The sequence below is a fragment of the Penicillium verhagenii genome, assembly GCF_028828195.1.
Source record: "Penicillium verhagenii strain IBT 33310 chromosome Unknown utg000004l_segment0_segment0, whole genome shotgun sequence".
Classification (NCBI taxonomy): Eukaryota; Fungi; Ascomycota; class Eurotiomycetes; order Eurotiales; family Aspergillaceae; genus Penicillium; species Penicillium verhagenii.
In genome coordinates, this window is record NW_026643168.1 from 29,029 (window position 1) to 48,632 (window position 19,604).

Sequence of the window (19,604 nt, forward strand, 5' to 3'; positions counted from 1 at the left end):
GTCATTTTCCAAAGCGAAAACTACGCTCTAGACCGCCTCGTACCGGTCTATTCCCAATCAGAAGATAGCCGCATAAAATACGAACTATCTGAAAATATCCAGTAACGTATCTTACTACGTCATGTTGAGTAACCATAGCCATTCGTCAAGGATCATATGGATAATATTCGGAAAATGTAAGAACATATATTTGAAGTGCCAGTGGGTAAGGTCCGTTCTGGGGAGAAGATGGAAGCAGAGGGGTGTTGCAATGTAGAGAAACGCTCAAGGGCCATTATTTGTGCTTTCGAATTTTCCTGTTTCCTGCGAGGGAAAGGGGAAAAGTTTCTGGATTACAGTAGAAGAGAATGTCTCAAATCTGGTATCCTTTTTGCATCACTTCGATCATCTACTTTCTCGGCCAAGGCCAAGTCCAATTCCGAATGTGCCCAGGGTCGACACCATTATTGTAAGCCTCTGCCTTAGCCGCAACCTGCTCATTGAGCAGCTTGTCTCTAAAGCCTGCTGCAGTGTTGCGGAGAGATTTAACTAAATCGATCGCATCGATAGCGAGGCTATATCTATCGGTCTGGTTGCGCATGGCCAGCTCAAATGGAGTATCGATATTACCCTTCTCCCGGTATCCTCGCACATGCAAGTTATGCTGACCGGGCCGTTTGTACGTGAGTCGATGGATAAGCCATGGGTAGGAGTGGAAGTTGAAGACGATAGAATTATCGGTGGTGAAGATGGCCTTCCACTTCTTGTCCGACATGCCGTGTGCATGGTGGATGGCTGAGATCAATCTAAAGAGGTCCACCACGTTGACAAAATGTACCTTCAACTGCGGGAGATGCTCCCGTAGAAGTGCGGTGGCGGCGAGGGCCTTGTGTGTTGAGACGTCTCCGCAAGATGCGATCACAATATCAGGCTCAACGCCTTGGTCATTGCTTGCCTAGTCCCAGATTCCGAGACCCTTGGTGCAGTGCTGAATGGCTTCATCTATGTTTAGGAACTAAATGTGATCCTGCTTGTCGGTAATGATGACATTTACATAGTTGATGCTGCGGAAATAGTGATCCATGACGGAGAGAAGAGTATTTCTATTGGGTGGGAGGTAAATACGGACTACCTCTGGGCTCTTGTTGGTGATTACATCGAGAAATCCGGGATCTTGGTGAGTGAAGCTATTGTAATCTTGTCTCCAAACTGTGGCAGTAAGGAGGATATTAAGAGATACTACATAAGCTCGCCATTCCACATCGAGGCATTTCTCAATCCACTTACAATACTAGTTGACCATCGAGTTGATGACGTGGATGAACGGCTTGTAAATGTTCAGCAATCCGTACCGTCCAGAGAGAATATAGCCTTCAAGTCACCCCTTATAAGTATGTTCACCGAGAATTTCTATTACACAGCTATTAGGGGCCAAATTCCCCCCATCTTTATCTTCTTCGAAATAATCTGCCATCCAGACCTTCTTGCCCGCCTTATATACCTCAGAAAGCTTGTTGGACTCGGTCTCGTCAGGACCGAAGAGCCGGAAGTTACTCATATTCAGGGCAACAAGATCACAAAGGAATTTCACCATATTAACCATTCCTCCTTTGATGGTTGAGCCAAGGGTAATATTTTTAAATCAATACTCTCGGAAGTCTGGTATATTAAGCAGTCGGCGTAAAAGACCTCCATTGCCAACTAGATTGGCACTTATTCGTGAGTTACCTGTGGGGGCTAGTTCCTTAAGTTCCGGTATCAACTTACCATTTTCGTCAAAGACCTCCTCTGGTTTATAGCCATTCATCCAATTCTCCAATAATTTCATATAAGGAGGATTAGTGCGGACGTCAGTAATTAGAATCTGATGCACATACCAGAATCCTTTAAGCAGGTAGCCATCTACCTCATATAGAGCTGACCATCCCTTGGGAGTCCGAAGAATGATCATCAGCCATTGTAGTCTAAAGGGGGTTTTTATCTCTCTGGCTTACTTCTGGTACTTCTTAATCTCCAAGACACATTACTTGAGTGTTATAGCCATAGCTTAATACATACTATCATAATCACTTCCCTCAACGAAGTACAGCTTCCACCCATATCCATCGAACAAGGATGACAGCTCTTTGTGACTGACTCATGCCAAAACGGTCGGGTTGTTGATCTTATATCCATTGAGATGGAGGATAGGGAGAACCGCACCGTCGGTTATTGGGTTCAGGAACTTGGTACTGTGCCAGCTAGTCACCAGTGGGCCTGTCTCCGACTCACCATCTCCAACCATAATCAAAGTGATGAGATTGGGATTGTCAAAGACGGATCCAAAGTCATGAGAGATCGAATATCCCAGTTCACCACCTTCGTGGATACTGCCGGGAGTTTCAGGAGTAGCGTGGCTACCAATGCCACCAGGGAACGAGAACTGCTTAAAGAATTTCTTCATCCCTTCAGTATCCTTAGCTTTATCAGGGTAGACTTCTGAGTAAACGCCCTCAAGGTAGGACTGCGATATAATTCCAGGGGCACCATGCCCAGGACCAGAAACAAAAAGCACATCAAGATCGTACTTCTTGATAAGGCGGTTCATGTGAATCCAGGTGAAGGATTGGCCAGCGTCAGATCCCCAATGGCCCAACAGTCGAGCCTTGATATGTTCCGGTTTGAGAGGCTCTCTAAGAAGTGGATTTTCGCGGAGGTAGAGCATGCCCAAGCAAAGGTACATGCTAGCCCGAAAGTAGGCGTTCATCTTGCGGACTTCCTCGGCGTCCAGAGGCTTGCCCTCCAACGTCGCGCGAGCCTCTCCATAAGCGGAGATGCTCTTCCCCCCAGTCTTTAAATCCATGCTCTGTGCCCTTGCTATATAGTGTTTGTTCTACAATATGAATAGGGATTTCGACTCCCTGTGTATGAACGGTCCGATGGTCCGGCAGAGGGATAGAAGAGTACAATTCAGGAGTATAGGATTATAGTAGTTTTCAAAGATCTGCAAAATCAGGGTGGGATAAAGTGAGCGAACCTGCATTAAATGAAAAGAAAAGAAAGTTATTTTCACCTTGATAATACACCGTACCTGCATCTGACAACACCGAAGTCAATGACGATTTGCTAGTTGACCAACATCCCACCGAATATAGGGGTGGTGCAACGCCAACATGATTCAGGACTCGTGGCTGACCTCGTAATGGAACCGCAAAGAGGTGCGGTTTGAACGGGAGGTGCCACAAGTAACTATTGCAAAATGGAATCATGAAAAGATACAGTCGTATTACAGTAGTATCGGACAGTTTTATATCGTGTAAATTATGTATATTGTGTATTAGTCTAGAGAAGTACGACCAGATATGCTTATTGTCCATAACTTTAGTTAGTCCGACCAAGATCTACTAATTTTCTTTTATAGTAAGTTTTTGCTGGCGATGGGAGGAAATTGGTAGCGTACCCCATATGATAAATTGAGTTTAGGATTGGATCCCACAAAACTGGCTGTCGTGCGCCCATTTCTCCCGTAGTATTGTACGGTGTCGTAACACATCAGAGCATTACCCCAGAGGGTCTCACACCGACCCTCACACTCACGATCAACACAGATTCAATTGCACATGTCGAGCACTAGTCAATACGTTGAATAGTCAGGTCGACATAAACTTCCATGCAACCACCCCGATGGTGATTTTTTTTTTTTTTTTTTCAAGAACCAAAACATCACTCCACTAACGTAATCCACATGCGAGCGGCCACCCCCAAAACACCAATAGTAAATGCAATATATTACAACTTACTATCTCGACAATAATAGCTTCGCCTAAAGTCTACCTATGGCCAGATATTCTTTATACTCTCTGTAGTACACCTCTAAGACTTAATTAATTTCTACAGGCTATTGAGTCTACGATTTATATTTAGAGCTGTGATGGCTAAATTACACCAAATTTCCAGATTGGACAAAGTTTATCCTTGGGGGAGTAGCAAAGAAAAAGTGTATATATCTATCTCCGGTCATTTATACCGATGCTATTCAACTAGTTTGGATTGTTTGCACTGGTCGGGAACCATAGGGAAGGCAAAATGTAATTTCAATATTTCGAAATTTCTGTAATTTGGCCTCTTGAAATGAAATTTGAAATGGGCCTTGAAATCTTGAAATCGAGCTATTCCGTAAACGGTAGGGTTTATTTTATTTGCTACCAATCATAACCCTAAATGCGGAGGGCGTGAAATCGACATTAGCCTTTATTTACACCCCGCCGTTGAGCTGGCTGCTCGCAATGCTCTGTAACTCCTTGAGGCCATTCAGATAAACGCTTCTTCCCTTTAGTGTTGCTAACCTCAAACGTTTTATCGGTACTGGTTTTGACTGAGCTCGGGCGTATGGGATGAGCTGAATTTGGCGTAGATGTCGTTGGACTCGGGAGAGGCTCCGAATTTGGCTTAAGCAAACAGTTAAGCCTCGAATTCAACGCGGAAACTAGCGCAGAAGTCGGTGCAGAATTCGGTGCAGAAATTGGTTCTGGACCTTGTTCCAAATTTGATTCAGGTTCTGGCTCGGGATTCAAATCGGGATTTATGTCTAAAGTTGACACGAGGCTCGACCCTACACCAGGCGTAGGACTTGGCGTAGGACTAGATACGGGATTCGATGAAGTATCCGAAGTCACGGAACCCTCTGATAGATGGTCCCGCACCTGCTTACGCTGCAAAACCCTCTCTATTTCGTTGTCATCTTCCTCAAGAAGGAACTCTTGGGTGATTTCAGGGGGCTGTTCTGTCCGGAATTGTTGTTTATTGATCTGGATATAGAGCAACTTCTCAACGCGGTGAGGCTCGAGCCGGTTCCGGACTTTTGTGTGCTGAAGGTTCATCTGTGAAAAGGCTCTCTCCGCTGCTGCGGAATTCGCGACAGTATTGCAAAGACGACGGGCAAAAGTAGCAAGAATAGGAGCAAAGTCCGCCTATAAACAGATCTAATGATACGTAGTTTTTCTCTATAATTGAAAGCTTCGACTTACGGCTTCAAGCCAAAAGAGAGATGGACAGTTAGCCCTCCAGCAAGAAGCATTATAAAATGCATCTGTCTTCTGCCGAAACGACAGAAATTCGTGCCAAGCAGACGAGCTTTGATCTTCGCTTTGAAGAGGCCGTAGAACACCTTCAATGTAATATCGAGAGGTCTCGTCAACTTTTCCAGGGACTCTAGCAGGGTCAAGATGATAAGGTACCCAGTGAATAGGCTCTAGCTGACGCGTTATACGACTTTGCCAGCAGATGCCATCTAGATATGATAAAAAGTCATCCTTGAGGGATGTTTGGGAAGCCAGCGCTCGCAGACTTTCATGGAGATATAATCACCATTTTGTTGCCTCCATGATTGACGAGTTCTGAGCTTCCGATTCCTTCTGAGCTATATGCAGAGGCTTAAGTATCTTGATCAACTCCCTTAGTTGCCACCGGAAAGAATGGGAGTTATCAGTCCGAACGATCTCCCTCCCCCTCGTAGTCAGAGCAGCAGGAGTTGCGAGAGTCCACTCGCAGATGGGTTCTTGGTAATCATGAAGTGATGACAGCATATTATATTGCGTTCCCCATTGTGTAATGACCAACGCAATAAGTGCCTTTCTATGGCCCCACTTCTCAATCTGCTTTGCTTGCATCCTTGCGTACTCAAGTGGTGAGTGGTGGAAGAAGACAACAACTTCAAGGGCAGACCTAAAAACCTCTTTCGCCTGTGGAACCTTTGAGGACTTAGGATCAACGATATCCTTCATAATTAGCTGTAGGCTGTGAGAGTCACAGGGAATCATAAAGTAGTGTCTGAGTTCTGGGGTTGCCTCTAGTTTCTCCCAGACTGATTTCATGACATGATATGTGTCTGTCGAAATAGAATTGATCCTCTTCCAGTCAACGACTTTGTCTAGCGGTAGTAGGATGCCTTGGAGCCTGTTTAAGATCCAACTACTAATAGCAGGAGCATTAAGAGTCTTGTCTTCCATGTCATTAAGATGAATAAACCACGACTTCGTTGGTGTTGTTATAGTTATCACAATCACCCGCTGAGATCGGATGTTAGTGGTCTCATCCACCGTCATATTCAGAAACTGGGTTCTTCGCAGCTCCTTAAGCACCTCCTGCTGTAGTCCATAGTATGCTTCATCCAGCAGATCATCGGCGATTCGGTGTCGAGAAGGGATTTGATACGTTGGACTTAACGCATAGATGAGGTCACACATCTCTTGCTGATCAAAGAGATTAAATGGCCTAGCTCCAGTAAAGCAGACCTGGGCTATCGGCTGATCAATACCCCGGGATGGCTGAGAAGTAGAAAAACTTAGCAGTTTCTGTTTCTTCCCCGTGGCGGTCTCAGGATCCATCAGAGCCTGTGCTTTGATGCATTTATTGACGTGCTCACTCTGACGAGTCGTGTTTTTGGCACGAATTTTAAAGCGTCCAAGGCATTTTGCTTGGGGTACCTAGCCATAGTTAGAGGAGTACAGATTGGATTTAACGAGTCAGTCCCTACCTTTTTATTCCCCTGTATGATTTCAAAGCACCTTTGAAGTTCTAACTCGGTGTAAGAGACCTTGTCAGAAGAGTTGCCGGCCATTTCCGAGAACATGTAATTACGAAAGGGTGAGAGCATCCCGCAGATATTATGGATATATACTTGTGCAGCTGTTGCTAGGAGTTACAGCAAATATTCTAGACATAGAGATGAGACGGCAGAGCCGTCTATCGCGGGCTCCTATTGGCCGAAAGGTTTCACCGCTAGTGGTGACTCATCAAACAGCAGCCCCTTGAAATATAATTGAAAGGAGGAAAAAGATTGAAATTTCAAGATTTCGTAATGAGTTGGCCAGTTTCGTTATTACAACATCACTACTTCTTATGTACTGTAAATCCAACCATTTTATCCATAATATTCATAACTATAGCATGATTTTTTTCCCACATAGCTCCATTAGGTATCATTCGTCGTAACGTAGGAAGCCTTGCATTCATAAAAATGAAAGAGACAGCTGGTTTCATTTCTCCAGTTGGGCTCTCGAGTCAAGGGAAGTAGGGTCCCTCCGTCCAGCTAGGTGCCATCCCGATACAAGGCCCGTTTCATAAGTCGTACTTGGTCAAAGCTTCCTTCGTAGCTTTTCAAGGCAGTGCACATATCGCTCCGGTACTTCTTCTCAGATGAATGAAAGATAGAACCATCGAATTCTTTGGAAGCGGGTTGTTTTACAGTGCATGAGGAGTATTTAATGGTTTCAGAGGGATCAAGTTCATCTCCACTGTATAGAGAGGGAGTTGGGGATGCGTCTGAGAAGTCATCCCAATAGGAGAATTCGTTTGGTGTATTCATCGATAAGAAATCACCCCAGGATGCTGATATTTCGGACCAAGTGGGAATGCGAAAAATTTGTATATCGAGTCAAATACAAAGGAGTGAGTAATGATGAGTTTCCTGCAAATTGATTCCTTCTTTTCCCCCTTTAGTTTACGGTGCTTGAAGGCGTGCTTGAGGATAAACTCTTAGTTTAATGATGGAATGAAATTTGATATAGTTTTCCAATAATTAGGTTACGGAGAGAAATCCTGCAATTAGGAGTGAAGAATTATTGATAAGCTAGGGATGTGGCTTCCTTTTCTATGGGATATGCCGTTAATTCAACGACTAAAATAGTTGCGAGAACAGTGGATGACTTCACGAGGTACTAAGACTATAATTGCGTCCTAGCTTTCAGACTTCTCGTTCCTTGGTCATGGTCTCGGTCGTACCTTTTTAGTGGAATCATTCGGCGGAGCTGTGTAGAACGTACTTGCGCATATCTCGTAAATCTTGACACAAAACACGGTCACTCAGCTCTGGGTCCGGTGATGGTTTCAAATGTGCCACATGAGTTTCGATTGTGGCGTATTAGTTAGTTCCAAGCATAAAAAGTGGGATTAAACTGCTCACATGATCGCAAGTACTAAAATTATAGGTGAATAGGTCGGTAGGAAAGCTCGAGATGAAAGATGCAACAGCGTACTTTTGTTATTGACGGCATCGATACTGCATTGCTCTTTGACCCTGTATCATGGCCGTTGATCCACAACAGGTTAGTTGTGCCTTGTCCAAAGGAATTGCTAACAGATCCGACGGGGTGGGACAGGCAGGGGTCCATGCTGGCCTTATCAACCTCTGGGATAGTAATAGGTCCAGATGATTCGATGGCTCGAGTCAGGGTTTTTTTACCTGGAACTTCTGTCATGAGCTGTCAGTAACAGATAATATCACCTAACTTTCGTGCTTTTGTCTTCGTATTCCCCCGGCGGAAACGGAGGCTAATTCTTCGTATAGTTGTTTTAGTTTTTCTAATCGCTACGCACTATGCTCTTACGGAACCTCTTCAAAGTTACAACTTATATAACTTGGCACCTTTTTTCTGCTCCTTCATGTATTCTCTGGATTCCATCTTGATGAGACTTGCCGACTCAAAGACTTCAAAATCAGGAAAATGGTCAATGTGACCTCAATGTAGTTGCCCAGCAAGAGCAGCGTCACCAGTTCGTTAATAGTGGGGCCAGATACTAGATACGGAAGACTTCCGATTGATGTATGGATTTTCTAACCAATCACATCTGACCTGTAACCCATGCTACACCTTCGTCATTCCAAATCCTCCGCCGAACTATCTTGTTCCGTTAATTTAGGTACGCAGTAAGTTATGTCTCTTCCTGTCACAGACAAACTGGGCCAGTCCAATCATCAAGCAGTCGTGTAGCTTTGTAATACCTAATCAATCTGAGGGATTATAGATCCACAATTATCCTTGGCCAAATTCAACCAGACAATGTGTACGGAGCCTAAGCATGGATTGTGGCACTGGAGCAATCGGCTCTTGCATCCGAAATCTTCCGCCTTCGACAAAAGGTAAAGAAAGCGCAGAGAGAAGAAAAACCATACAATAATTATCGTACGTTGGTGCTTACATGGCGCTGCCCGGCATCCTCAGGCCGCCCAATCCAGGCAGCCTACGGGCACATCGCTCTTTTGAAAAAGCAATTCTGGATAGTTCTGTCTGATCCTTCATATCTCCATACTGAAGTAATCCAATGAAGTGTATATCCAAGGCTCATCTTCTCACATGGATCGAGCCCACGATCAAGGATCGTAATCTCCAGCGTATCCATTTCTTCCGGTAATGGTGTTTAAGATTCTGGATGATTCCTTGGTCCAAGGGCTGATAAACCGAAGTTGCGTTCGCTGGGAATAATAGAACCCGAATATGGGGCGGTGTTGGTGCATTTGCCAAAGCCGACCGTATGCGCTGAACAATTGTCCAGTAACAGTAACACTCGTCTATCCTTTAGAAATGTGCCGTAAAGGGATCGTAACCATTCTTCCATAATGCCGTGACGCATCCAGGCCTTCTTATTCGAGCGCCAAACACAGCCTAAAGCTGGGAAAATAACACCCCGGAGAGCGCGAGGGAATTGTGCATTCCCAATTAACCATAAAGGTAAACGGTCTGTACCGGTCGCATTTATCGCAACAACAATGGAAATCCGGGTTTTATCTCGCTTTTGCTCGGCTATCTTTCTATTTGTCTTTCTATTTGAGAGACCTCTATTTGGCATCCGTCGCCAATATAGTCCAGATTCTTCCATATTATAGATATCCTCATGTTTATATTGGTCGCAGAGAATTCGGAGAGGTATAATATCATCGTGTATCGAGGAGGGGACTGAAGCACCTTCGCCGTGGAAGGTAAAATATCGGAGGGAGTGGCGTTGTTTGAACCGAGTAACCCAGCCACCAGAGAAAAGGGGTGTTGGAAGATCGCGATATTCGGGTATTGTCTTCCAATATTCAGCAGCTTTGTATTGAATTAAAGGGCCAGTGATCGGATATCCAACACCGATATGCCTTCCTACCCACTCAGCAAGTCTCTGATCTAATATAGGCCACTGAGGAGATAAGACACGCTTATTAGACCCTGCAGGACCCATATCAAGGTGTGCATATGTTGATGAAAGGATCTTCGATTCTGTTGTACGATCAATTTGGCGATGAAATTGGGATTGAAACCACTCAACACACGCTCTCTGGGTACCCCCCCATCAAATAAATTCAATATTATTTAAATCAACCAAAACACCATACAGTGGTAGTAGTAGTAGTAGTAGTAGTAGTAGTAGTAGTAGCAGACTTCATTTACCCTGTCCCCTCGCGAACGATATGCAGGATACAACAACTATATATCTTTAATTATATACATGTAGAGTGATCCACTTCCTGACAGGAACTTAGAGCCTCGTCACGGCCTATCGTGGCCCATTGCCGCTTTCATTGTTAGGCTGCCCTCATGGCGCACAGCTGCGAAACCGCTGAGACACCTCGGCAAAGTCCAATACGGCCTGGACCGTCTTCGCCCTTGAGACGGTGTCTGGTTTACCTTTCTCACCTTCGTTGGAGCTTCCCAGCAGACTCGACACGCTGTTCAGCGCGTTTCCAACCTTCCCTCTCAATTCCGCCCTCAGCTCTCGGGGTTTCGGGCACTCCAATAATACGTGGGTAACTGTCTCCTGCGCCCCGCACTCGCACCGATCATCATCGCTTTATCCAATCTTCTTCCGGTAGCTAGATAGCCAGGTGTGGCCCGTGCGTAGCTGTGCCAGCAGATACGCGCGGTTCCTGGGTAAATTCCCGTAGAGCTTTCTCGTGTACCGCGCCGGTAGATCGCCGTCAATTTTCCGCAGGTGGGCGCCTTTGGTACTTGTCTTCCACTCTTGTCCCCATTGGTCGTATATTCTGCTGCGGACGAATGCGTTCTCCCTCGATAGAAGCGGTCGGAAGGAATGAGTTTTGCCCGGCTGCGCGGCTTCCTTCGCGCGACGATCCGCAGCATCATTCCCGACATTCTCATAATGTCCTGGGATCCACTGGAGGCGAAGTGTGATATTCTTTGCTTGAACCTCGGTGGCTGTTCGAAGAATTGCATGAACAATTCGTGCCCCGATCTATTTCTAGTTTTCTGGATTGCTTGTAAAGCTGATCTGCTATCACACAAGATTCTTGCCGTTATGTGCGCTCCATCTACGACGTTGGTGCGTTGGTGGGCCAGCTTAAACACCATATTGACCGCATAGAAGATGCCAATGAGCTCTGCTACGTGGACCGATCAACATTCCATCGGCCCCACCTGGACCTTTTGAGATTCTATCACCTCTTCATGGCCGTTGAGTGCGACGATGGCAGCCCCTAGATGATCCTTGCGCCCGGAGGCGTCCGAGTAGACGACAATTTCTGACGTATCCCTTACACAATCCGCCCTTTCTCTCGCTGATTTTTCTCGGTCGCGTTCAAGCTCGATCTCCGTGAAGGCGTCCGTTCGCCACGGCGGCAGTGGGCGTGAGTCGATCGTTTCCAGTTCGTTGAGCCTGTCAACGTCTATGTTTTTTACCCTTCCGACAGAGGGAAGCGTGGGTACGATCCTACATTGTTCCTACGATTCTGAGCCCGTGATAATGCGCTCCAAATGGGGTGATCACGTGGTAGAGTGTTTAACCTCGCGATGGTGCGCTGCGCTCGGTGGCGAAGACGGAGATGTGCAGGAAAAGTTATGAATTCTATTCTGGCATTATAATCACATCAAAAATATCACAAATCAATATGGGAATCCAACACCCCAAATGTGCAAATAAGTTATTTTCATTTAGGTGGCAGATATACGGAGGACTTGAATCGATTGCCGCTCCTTCCTAGGCAGCTTGACGTCATCACTTTCATCGCTGATGCCCCGAAAGAACCAGTCGGCCATATGGTTTGAGCTTGGAGTAAGTGGATTTAAGATTAATAAGTCAGTCTGATCTGAGCATCCGAGGATATAATAAGTAATAGATGAAGCTAAACTTATTTCATGATCATGCCAAGAGAGAACCGGAATTTGAAATTGAAATATTTGGTAGATCGAAGAGACAGTATGGAAAATGGCGCACAATAGGTGGGCTATGATGCTGTCATCCTGGATTTAGTACAATCGATTTCACCACACTGAATCACTGTTGTCAATACATGATAGGAGGAAGGTAAATAAGAAGCGTGTGCTATGGTGTCACCAGAAAAAATAGATGGGTACTTAGAATGAGGATTTGTCTTAATTTCAACGCCCTACATATGTGGTTATCATTCGTAAACCAGACGAAACAGGCGAAAGAGGGGCCACGACAATGTGTGGGCTTTCAATAAAATTTCGATCGCCTTGATAAGTTTCATCTCCTTCGTCCGGTGGGAGTTCCATTTCAGTGACCGAGATATCATATAACAATGGAGAGAGATCTTCAGTGTGTTCTGGACAGGCGATAATATCCGACTCGGCTTCACAATCTGGGAAAAGGACCTGAGGAGTTTCCCTTTCGAGGACAAAGTCTGGTATCAGTCTCTGTAGCATGGTGGAATGGCCAACTAAGATGCGAAGGTCGCAGTCTCGATTAGAAGAAATCATCTCGAGCTTCTTCTCGCATTTGTTGTACAGTTCGGCTTGACCAGTGTTCATACCCTTGATTGGAGTGGTTTGGGTCTTGAGAATTTGATTCTTGAAATTATAGCTGTAGAATTCTTTCGAGCTGCTTGTCGGGTTATTTTAATAAGTTTTGCAATCAGGTGATAAGTGGTAAACTTGCCTAGGAAACATGTGAATGGACAAACAATACATAGTCTAGACTGGGCTGTTACCCTTTTAGCATTTGGCAGGAATAACAAAAGTATACCAAATGTTGGCCATGGAATTGCGCTCAAATATTCATGATCCTTCGGTAATATAAGGGCGGTTCACCCGGGGAAGTCGAACTGGTACTTCGTGAAACCTGCTGGCCGAGTTTCGACCCCCATGCAAAACCCACCAAGGAAGTTAAATATTAGTGATATATGCAGTACTAAGTATCAGACCATATGAATCATGCTGTAGTACTTGTGTTATTCAGTAATCTATTTGCCCATGGGTTCTCGCCGATCGTCGGTAACCCACAGGATACCCAAACAGCAATATAGCGGGGTTTGAAATCGAATCTAGCTCACATCAGGTGACGTACACGTACACTCTTTCTCTTTATGGAGAAGGTACGATGTATTCTATTTGCAGAAGACCGAGAAGTGGATCTGGGGACCAAGAACCAATATAATTTAGTCCCAAGAACTGAATGCACGGCTCGTTTAGCCAACCACTCACATGACTTTTGATAACTCTCTGCAGTATTCGTTGCCACGTTCTACCAACCCGCCACTAGTATTTCCACGCCAATAAGGCATTTTCAACCACCTTCTGTAGATAGCTCATGTGGACTTCTCATATTGTCAGTCTGGTAGTAGTTTCATGGCATTGATATCCGGCCAATGGGATTTTCTGCGCCATCCGTAGTACTTGGAGAGCAAGCATCGTCCGTCTAGACCACATCCATAGATTTATAGTCTTTCTGAACCATAAGAGACATAAAATTGTAATCATTATTTGAATCCCTCCAGGTACTATGCATGATGCAATATTATCAAGGCAGGTGATAAAATCTCGTGTTCAGCAGGTCCTCTGGTGAAAAATCTTCAATTGTGCTGAATTCCGTCATTTAGTTCCGTTTATATCTTCTCCCGGATATAGAAATGCCCCGGGAGCATGAGATATGCTTGAACTGCGACCGGCAGCTCTGATGTATGCCGTTATCTCTCGATGCACCATCTCTATCTACGTCGGTGCCCGAAGCTTCTTATAAATAAAACATCTCTTGCTGTCAAGGCTCATCCGATACTTTGATCGAATGGATCTTCCCAAAAGAATGCTCTTTAAATACAACGGATTGGTACCAAACAGATCGAGAGACCTCATTCCCCACCGATATTTCAAGAGAGCACCGAAGTATCCTTAAGACTTATGAGCATTCTTTTGACCAACTACGAATTATGAAAAGAAAACTGCTTCTTTGATTTCCCTCGATGGACTATTTCATTCTTGATGGGAGTGGTAAGCAAGGTTCAAACCGACAAGTGTTAATCAGCCAGGAACACAGGGACTTATATTGACTATACATCCGACTCAATAACATTATGCAACTTCGTGAATTAAGCCCTTGCTGAATATTTTACTATTTTTTGGGAGATATTAAACCAAGGAAGAAAAGAAGTATACAGACCACAAGACGCACCCCACCCGGTAAGGTGGGGTGGGTGCGGGGGGGCGTCACGCACAGATATCTCGAAAATTTTATGCCACCAATTTTATGCCGTATGGGTTAATACTTCTCGTGGATTCTCAGGAATACCGAACTGCAACTTAAAAGCTTATCGAATCCATTGGCGGGTGAAGAGGTCATCACAGATGGTGCTCGGTGAAAAGGACAGAGCTTTCTCAAAGCACTTAGCAAACATGCGTGTTGCTCTGGAGGACTTTTGGAATAATGGGATATATCTTGCGAGCCTTCGTGTGGCGTTTCCTGGTCTTGGTCGATCATGTCGCAGAGGACTTTGACTTGAGCTGGGGCGACCGTCGCTTCCTTCACGTGTAACGGGACAGCAGGAAGCTGACTCTGTCGCTTCTTCCGCGTGAGGTGGATGAACAATATTTCCTGCCTCGACAGCCGTACCAGACTGCGACGCCCACATAATGCTCATGGTATGATCCTCTGTTACAAGACAGCCGCATAATTCTCAGCGAATAAGTCCACCGTTCATTGTGTGTAATCGTCGACGGAAGCGATGGCTCCCTTTCTTCTGGTGATAGAGACATTCATCAGATTCGCGTTCAGAAAGAGGAAGAGAATAGGAGATCCGCGAGCGTTGTGGCAGGCCTGCGTGCTCAATAGCCGTCTCCTCAACCTGGTACATGTTCACAATGATGAACGCCCGTTGCGAGGAGCAGAAACGGTCCACCCATGGGGATTAGGACCTTCGGGATTCTTCGATCTTCCAACCTCCACAAAAGGATGGTCCGATCCCACCGTTATAGGGGCCCTTGACATCAAAGCTTACCAGACTGAGGGTGCCCTCGCGCCACTTATCGTGTATCTATTCAATCAGGATGTTGAACGCATGACCGCCTCCGACGACCTCCAAATGATTCGGTAGTAGCTGGTGTTTCTCGACTAGGGCTGAGATTCGGTTGGCGACGACTGCTTCTAGCGAGAGAGGGCGGTATGATTTCGGCAACCATGGGTCACGCCGAATTCCACTAATGACATCGGAATGGTGCCCAAGGCAAGAGATCCATCGCTTCGCGGCAAAGGCTGGGAGGCTGCGAGACGCGTGCAAGATACGTTCAAGGCTTTACGCCACGTCTCGCAGAGTTGCTACGCCCTGTACCACTTAGCAAACGGCCCTTCAATATAGGTCAGCATGCACTTGGTTGTATGAGAGTCCACTCATGGTCTTCCCATTCTCTACCTTGTCCACTCTTCGCCTCGCACTAACGACGCACGGTATACTGCTGAGATAATACAAAGGTATCGTCTTGGCGAGGGTTGGCCCGACCTCCAACTTTTGACCCAACGCACCCTCCTTCTTGCAATATCATGAATATTGCTTCGGGTTCGTCTGCCCTTCAGCTTAGATCATGGTTGACGATCGATGAAAATGGTCTTGGGGCAAAATCACCGAGCAGACGTACCTCATTCCCAACGAATATCCAGCCACACGAACTTGCCAGCTGTAGTCGCGGCGGCGTCCACATGTAGCCTTGCTCTGGGACTCTCCTCGAATTCTTGAATGATTCGAGACAATGGCGACGGGTGCGTAGATTTGAAAGCGGAATCCAGAATATGGCGGAGTAAATGGAACCGGATTGGGATGCTTGAGGACTCGCTGATGGTCTCGCTGGAGGCACTATCTGTCGGGCATAATTCAGCAAGTGGATCAGACAAGAGGCTCCCGACTCACATAAACAGCCGGCTCACGCGTTCTGGGGCTAACAGGTGATTTGGCTGTCGGTTGTGGCTGGCAGCTGAATGTAAATCCTTCTTAGCGCCAACCTGATCGGCTCAATCTTAATAGACCGGGCTGGTCGTAAAATTCGGTGTTTTAGCACAGTCTCCGATTGTATTGGGCTGAAAAGGGACTTACCTACACAGGAAGCCTCGCTTGTGTTTTCATGGTCAAAGAGCTAGTAAGAAGTGACATTATCAGCTCAGCTCGGTGAGGCTCACGGGTACTTGCATACGTACGAGATATTTTGGTGTAGTCTGGACTTGTGACCTGGATGGCGGGCACAAACACGAGTTGAGAATGAAGCGAACCATTAACTGCGTAAGCGAGCTGGCTGACTTGGATGACCGGGGTGTGCACTGTTCTTGTTAGTAACAGAAAGAGATAGGAGAAAGCAAAGGTGAGGAACTTATCATCAGACTGCTGCAGACCAGAATCTAATGCATTGGCTCAAGAAAAATCCATCCAATGCGGCAAGGTAGATGTTACGGAGGACTGGGGGAGGCCGTATTCATAGGGTTTCGGCTCGTCTTCGTGCCGCCTGCCTCATATTGCCGCGGCGTGGCCTTGTCTGTCTGTCGCCAACTTTGAGGAGTGTTGATGATGCCTGTGCAAAGTGAGGTCTATTGAACCTTCCTTTACCGAGGTGGTGGTCTGGGCAATAATCAACTGCAGGCCGGTGATTTGGTGACAAGTACTTTCAGGAGCCATGCCGTGGCATCAGTTCTTTGTGCTAAAATTTGTTGAAGCAGCGTTGATCAAGCTTCAACCTTGTATCAACGACCACGATTTCAACACTTGAAAAACGATTTGCAGCGGATCACCGGTTCACTGCGACGACGTGTTCCGTTATCACCATCGTTTCATTCTCAGCACTGGCTGTAGCTTTGAAACTGAGCGTGTTGTGTTCGGAGTAAATCTGCGTCAACGCGCCTCACTTGTTGAGTACGGTCGCGCAGGGTCCTAGCACAGCCCACTGAAAAAATTTTCATTGAGTGCAGCCATGCCACATTTGCTGTAGAATTGTGGAAATTGAAAGTTGCGTCCTTGATTTGCTCATTCGCCAGAAACCGTCGTCTATCGAACACGATGGGGTTGTATGGCCAGAAACGAGACTCGATGCGACGATGCCGTAGATATATATTTGGTGTATGTAGATAAGTCGGAGACCTCACAAACACTAGCAGAGAGAGACATGGCGGCGAAACTAGATCTGTTCTTTACCACTACTGTAGAGATCACTTAATTCACCTTGGAAAAACTCATATACCCTTGACTGAGATTTCGAAATAATCGTTGATTGTGTGATCCTTTCTTTCTGGATAACAACGCTAGGACTATTTGCAAGACTTGCCCACCACTCTCCCTCCGCAAGGCGTAGAACAGAAAATTACAGTACTGCAAATTCAGAACCAATGCAACTGCCAGTCTCGTTGATCAAAGCCGAAAAGAAAGCACCTTCATCTAATGGTCTGCAGAGGGACCACCCAAATCACGTCCATCGTGGCTGAGTGCGTAGCCGAAGCGACACGCATATACGTGCGGACGTTCGTGAGCATCTATGCGCGACACTCGCAACACATACGAGCACGATATCGCACCGCATCCTTGTTGGCTTGGATACAAAAATCTCCCAGGGTCTCCGATCAAATTGACTGTGTTGCCTCCATGGGCCACTGCGCTCGACCCGCCCGAACTGTTGTTGCTCAGAGGTATTGGTTGTCTTGTTATTCAGAGGGAAAGGTGAGGCTGTATATACAAGGAGAAGATCAAGTTGATTTCCAATCAACTTGGTTCTTCGTATACATACATCGGAGTTAATTCCGATGGTTCGGCTTGGTTCCTGATCTGCACCAGCCCCATATCACAACAAAGATGACGCATCCAGCAATACGCTACAAGCACAGGGCCAAGCCCAGGACGAATAAGACAGCCCGAATCGATACTTCCAGTTCTGTTTCATGAATGGTATCCTACAGTCCTATGTCGGAGAAGAAGGATCGGTGTACTGTGTACTTCACACCGATCATAATATTCGTCTCGGTTTATGCACCATGGGTAAGGCTGGTTCATTTGCAGCACCATTCTATCCTGAGTGGCAGATCATTCCTTGATCAACAGGAGGAAATCAGTTAGCTAACAATAGATGTGCGCCTGGCCCTTAAAAGCCTCAAAATGGACTAGGGGGAGTATTATTTGCTCTACATATTGTTAAAGATATTCTTTAAAGTTAGCAAGCGCATCACAACTCCCAGGAGCGACAATCAACCCCACAGATAGTGTCGTCAAAACAAAGAGATGTTTTTCAACAGACCTCAATCAGGATAAACACCAGTGTTCTTCATTTTCGGCTACTAGCCCAGTACACAAGTGGTATGACGAGCCAAGAGGTCTATAAAACCTCTATCCCCAGGCCTCTGCTCTATACTATAGTTATATGACTACTCAATAATGAGAAAACCTCGCGTTTGAGGCGTCCGAATATTTGTTCCTGTTTGTTTAAGCTCACCACTTTGAGCCTCTTTGCGGGATTTTTATTGATTTTCGACCAAGCTCCGTTTGAACTGTCTTTAGATCTTCTTGATTTAGATTCTTTCAAGACCAATTGCCTAAAATGACTACGGCAAATTTCCCTAGCTGTTCAGATGTTGGCGCTGGGTTTGAATGTCTGAAAAACACCAGGGAGATATCTCTTAATGCCAACCTTGTCGCATTTGTCGCAAAAACCAATTTGTCGCTTCAATCACAGGGAAGCTTCAAACAACTGGATCCCTTCAAGAGGTCTCTCCTTCATTACGCTGCCATGTGAGACTGTACAAACCTCCTTCTCTATCTCCTAGAACGTCGGCCAGAGCTTGATTCTCGTGATATGTACGGAGGGACACCCCTCTCCTGGGCTGCTGAGTACGGCTCATTACCCGCTGTGAAAATGTCACTGAAACGAGGAGCAAACGTCAAAGCAATAAAGGTCAGATTCCACCCGACTGTTACTGTACGCAAGTTGAAGTTGGAGGTCTCTTTCACCCACAGAGCACACGTTCCAGGTCGAAGCACTCCAATGATCATTTCATAGACGATAGAAAACCCCTTCATTGTTTAAAGCCATGAAGATTAGGTCCCCCTTTGTTCAGCTTCAAGGTGAGCCATTTCCATTGCACGACGCTATATGACAGATCGAACCTGCTTAGCCCTTGACCTGAATTGATGCTGCTTACTCGATTGCCGACCACCTCTGATTCCCACGGCTATCTTTTTTCTTTCATTTTCGTCCAGTATGTCCCTTGGATTTAAGCCTGAAACATCACCAGCAACTTCAAGCCGGACACTTGTTCTAAGCCAAGACTGAAAAATCATTGAGGAACTGGAGTCACGAAAATAGCAAATGCGAATGAAAGTTCTTTTCTCTGATTTCAACAGTAAATATCCATCTGCAAGATACCATTCTCATCGCCTGGCTTCAACTCTCCTCTGTTTTCGAAGATTCAATAAATGCAGTACGAAGTGAGAGATCACAGCCAGATTGTGAACTTGCTAGGCGGGAAATCCGATTGCCCATCTCCTTTTTCTCTACACTCATCAGCATTGATATTGTGGAGCTCATTCTTTCCATGGCGTATGGAGCGTAGTATCCTGCAGAAAGACTGGGCATTGAAGAATGAGCACAGCAAGGTCGCAGTTTTCAAAATCCACAATA

General features: G+C 45.8%; 7 protein-coding genes across 7 annotated transcripts; all 7 read right to left on the reverse strand.

The window, feature by feature from the left end:
* Nucleotides 1-388: 388 nt before the first annotated feature.
* On the reverse strand, nt 389-1,537 carry N7466_002974 (uncharacterized protein; the record flags this gene model as incomplete). The annotated part of the gene is made up of 2 exons (XM_057162371.1): nt 389-934; nt 1,481-1,537. 2 exons carry the CDS (start codon nt 1,535-1,537, stop codon nt 389-391), a joined length of 603 nt encoding a protein of 200 aa, XP_057023486.1.
* Nucleotides 1,538-2,116: 579 nt separating this feature from the next.
* Nucleotides 2,117-2,821, reverse strand: N7466_002975 (uncharacterized protein; the record flags this gene model as incomplete). Its single annotated transcript, XM_057162372.1, has 1 exon — nt 2,117-2,821. One exon carries the CDS (start codon nt 2,819-2,821, stop codon nt 2,117-2,119), a length of 705 nt encoding a protein of 234 aa, XP_057023487.1.
* Nucleotides 2,822-4,202: 1,381 nt separating this feature from the next.
* N7466_002976 (uncharacterized protein) lies at nt 4,203-4,838 on the reverse strand (the record flags this gene model as incomplete). Its single annotated transcript, XM_057162373.1, has 1 exon — nt 4,203-4,838. The coding sequence occupies one exon, from the start codon at nt 4,836-4,838 to the stop codon at nt 4,203-4,205; it is 636 nt and encodes a 211-aa protein (XP_057023488.1).
* Nucleotides 4,839-5,321: 483 nt separating this feature from the next.
* On the reverse strand, nt 5,322-6,203 carry N7466_002977 (uncharacterized protein; the record flags this gene model as incomplete). The annotated part of the gene is made up of 1 exon (XM_057162374.1): nt 5,322-6,203. The coding sequence occupies one exon, from the start codon at nt 6,201-6,203 to the stop codon at nt 5,322-5,324; it is 882 nt and encodes a 293-aa protein (XP_057023489.1).
* A 4,363-nt stretch (nt 6,204-10,566) lies between these two features.
* N7466_002978 (reverse transcriptase) lies at nt 10,567-11,768 on the reverse strand (the record flags this gene model as incomplete). The annotated part of the gene is made up of 3 exons (XM_057162375.1): nt 10,567-10,931; nt 11,135-11,398; nt 11,681-11,768. The coding sequence occupies 3 exons, from the start codon at nt 11,766-11,768 to the stop codon at nt 10,567-10,569; spliced, it is 717 nt and encodes a 238-aa protein (XP_057023490.1).
* Nucleotides 11,769-14,275: 2,507 nt separating this feature from the next.
* On the reverse strand, nt 14,276-14,605 carry N7466_002979 (uncharacterized protein; the record flags this gene model as incomplete). The annotated part of the gene is made up of 1 exon (XM_057162376.1): nt 14,276-14,605. The coding sequence occupies one exon, from the start codon at nt 14,603-14,605 to the stop codon at nt 14,276-14,278; it is 330 nt and encodes a 109-aa protein (XP_057023491.1).
* Nucleotides 14,606-14,872: 267 nt separating this feature from the next.
* On the reverse strand, nt 14,873-15,143 carry N7466_002980 (uncharacterized protein; the record flags this gene model as incomplete). The annotated part of the gene is made up of 2 exons (XM_057162377.1): nt 14,873-14,998; nt 15,021-15,143. 2 exons carry the CDS (start codon nt 15,141-15,143, stop codon nt 14,873-14,875), a joined length of 249 nt encoding a protein of 82 aa, XP_057023492.1.
* Nucleotides 15,144-19,604: the final 4,461 nt, after the last annotated feature.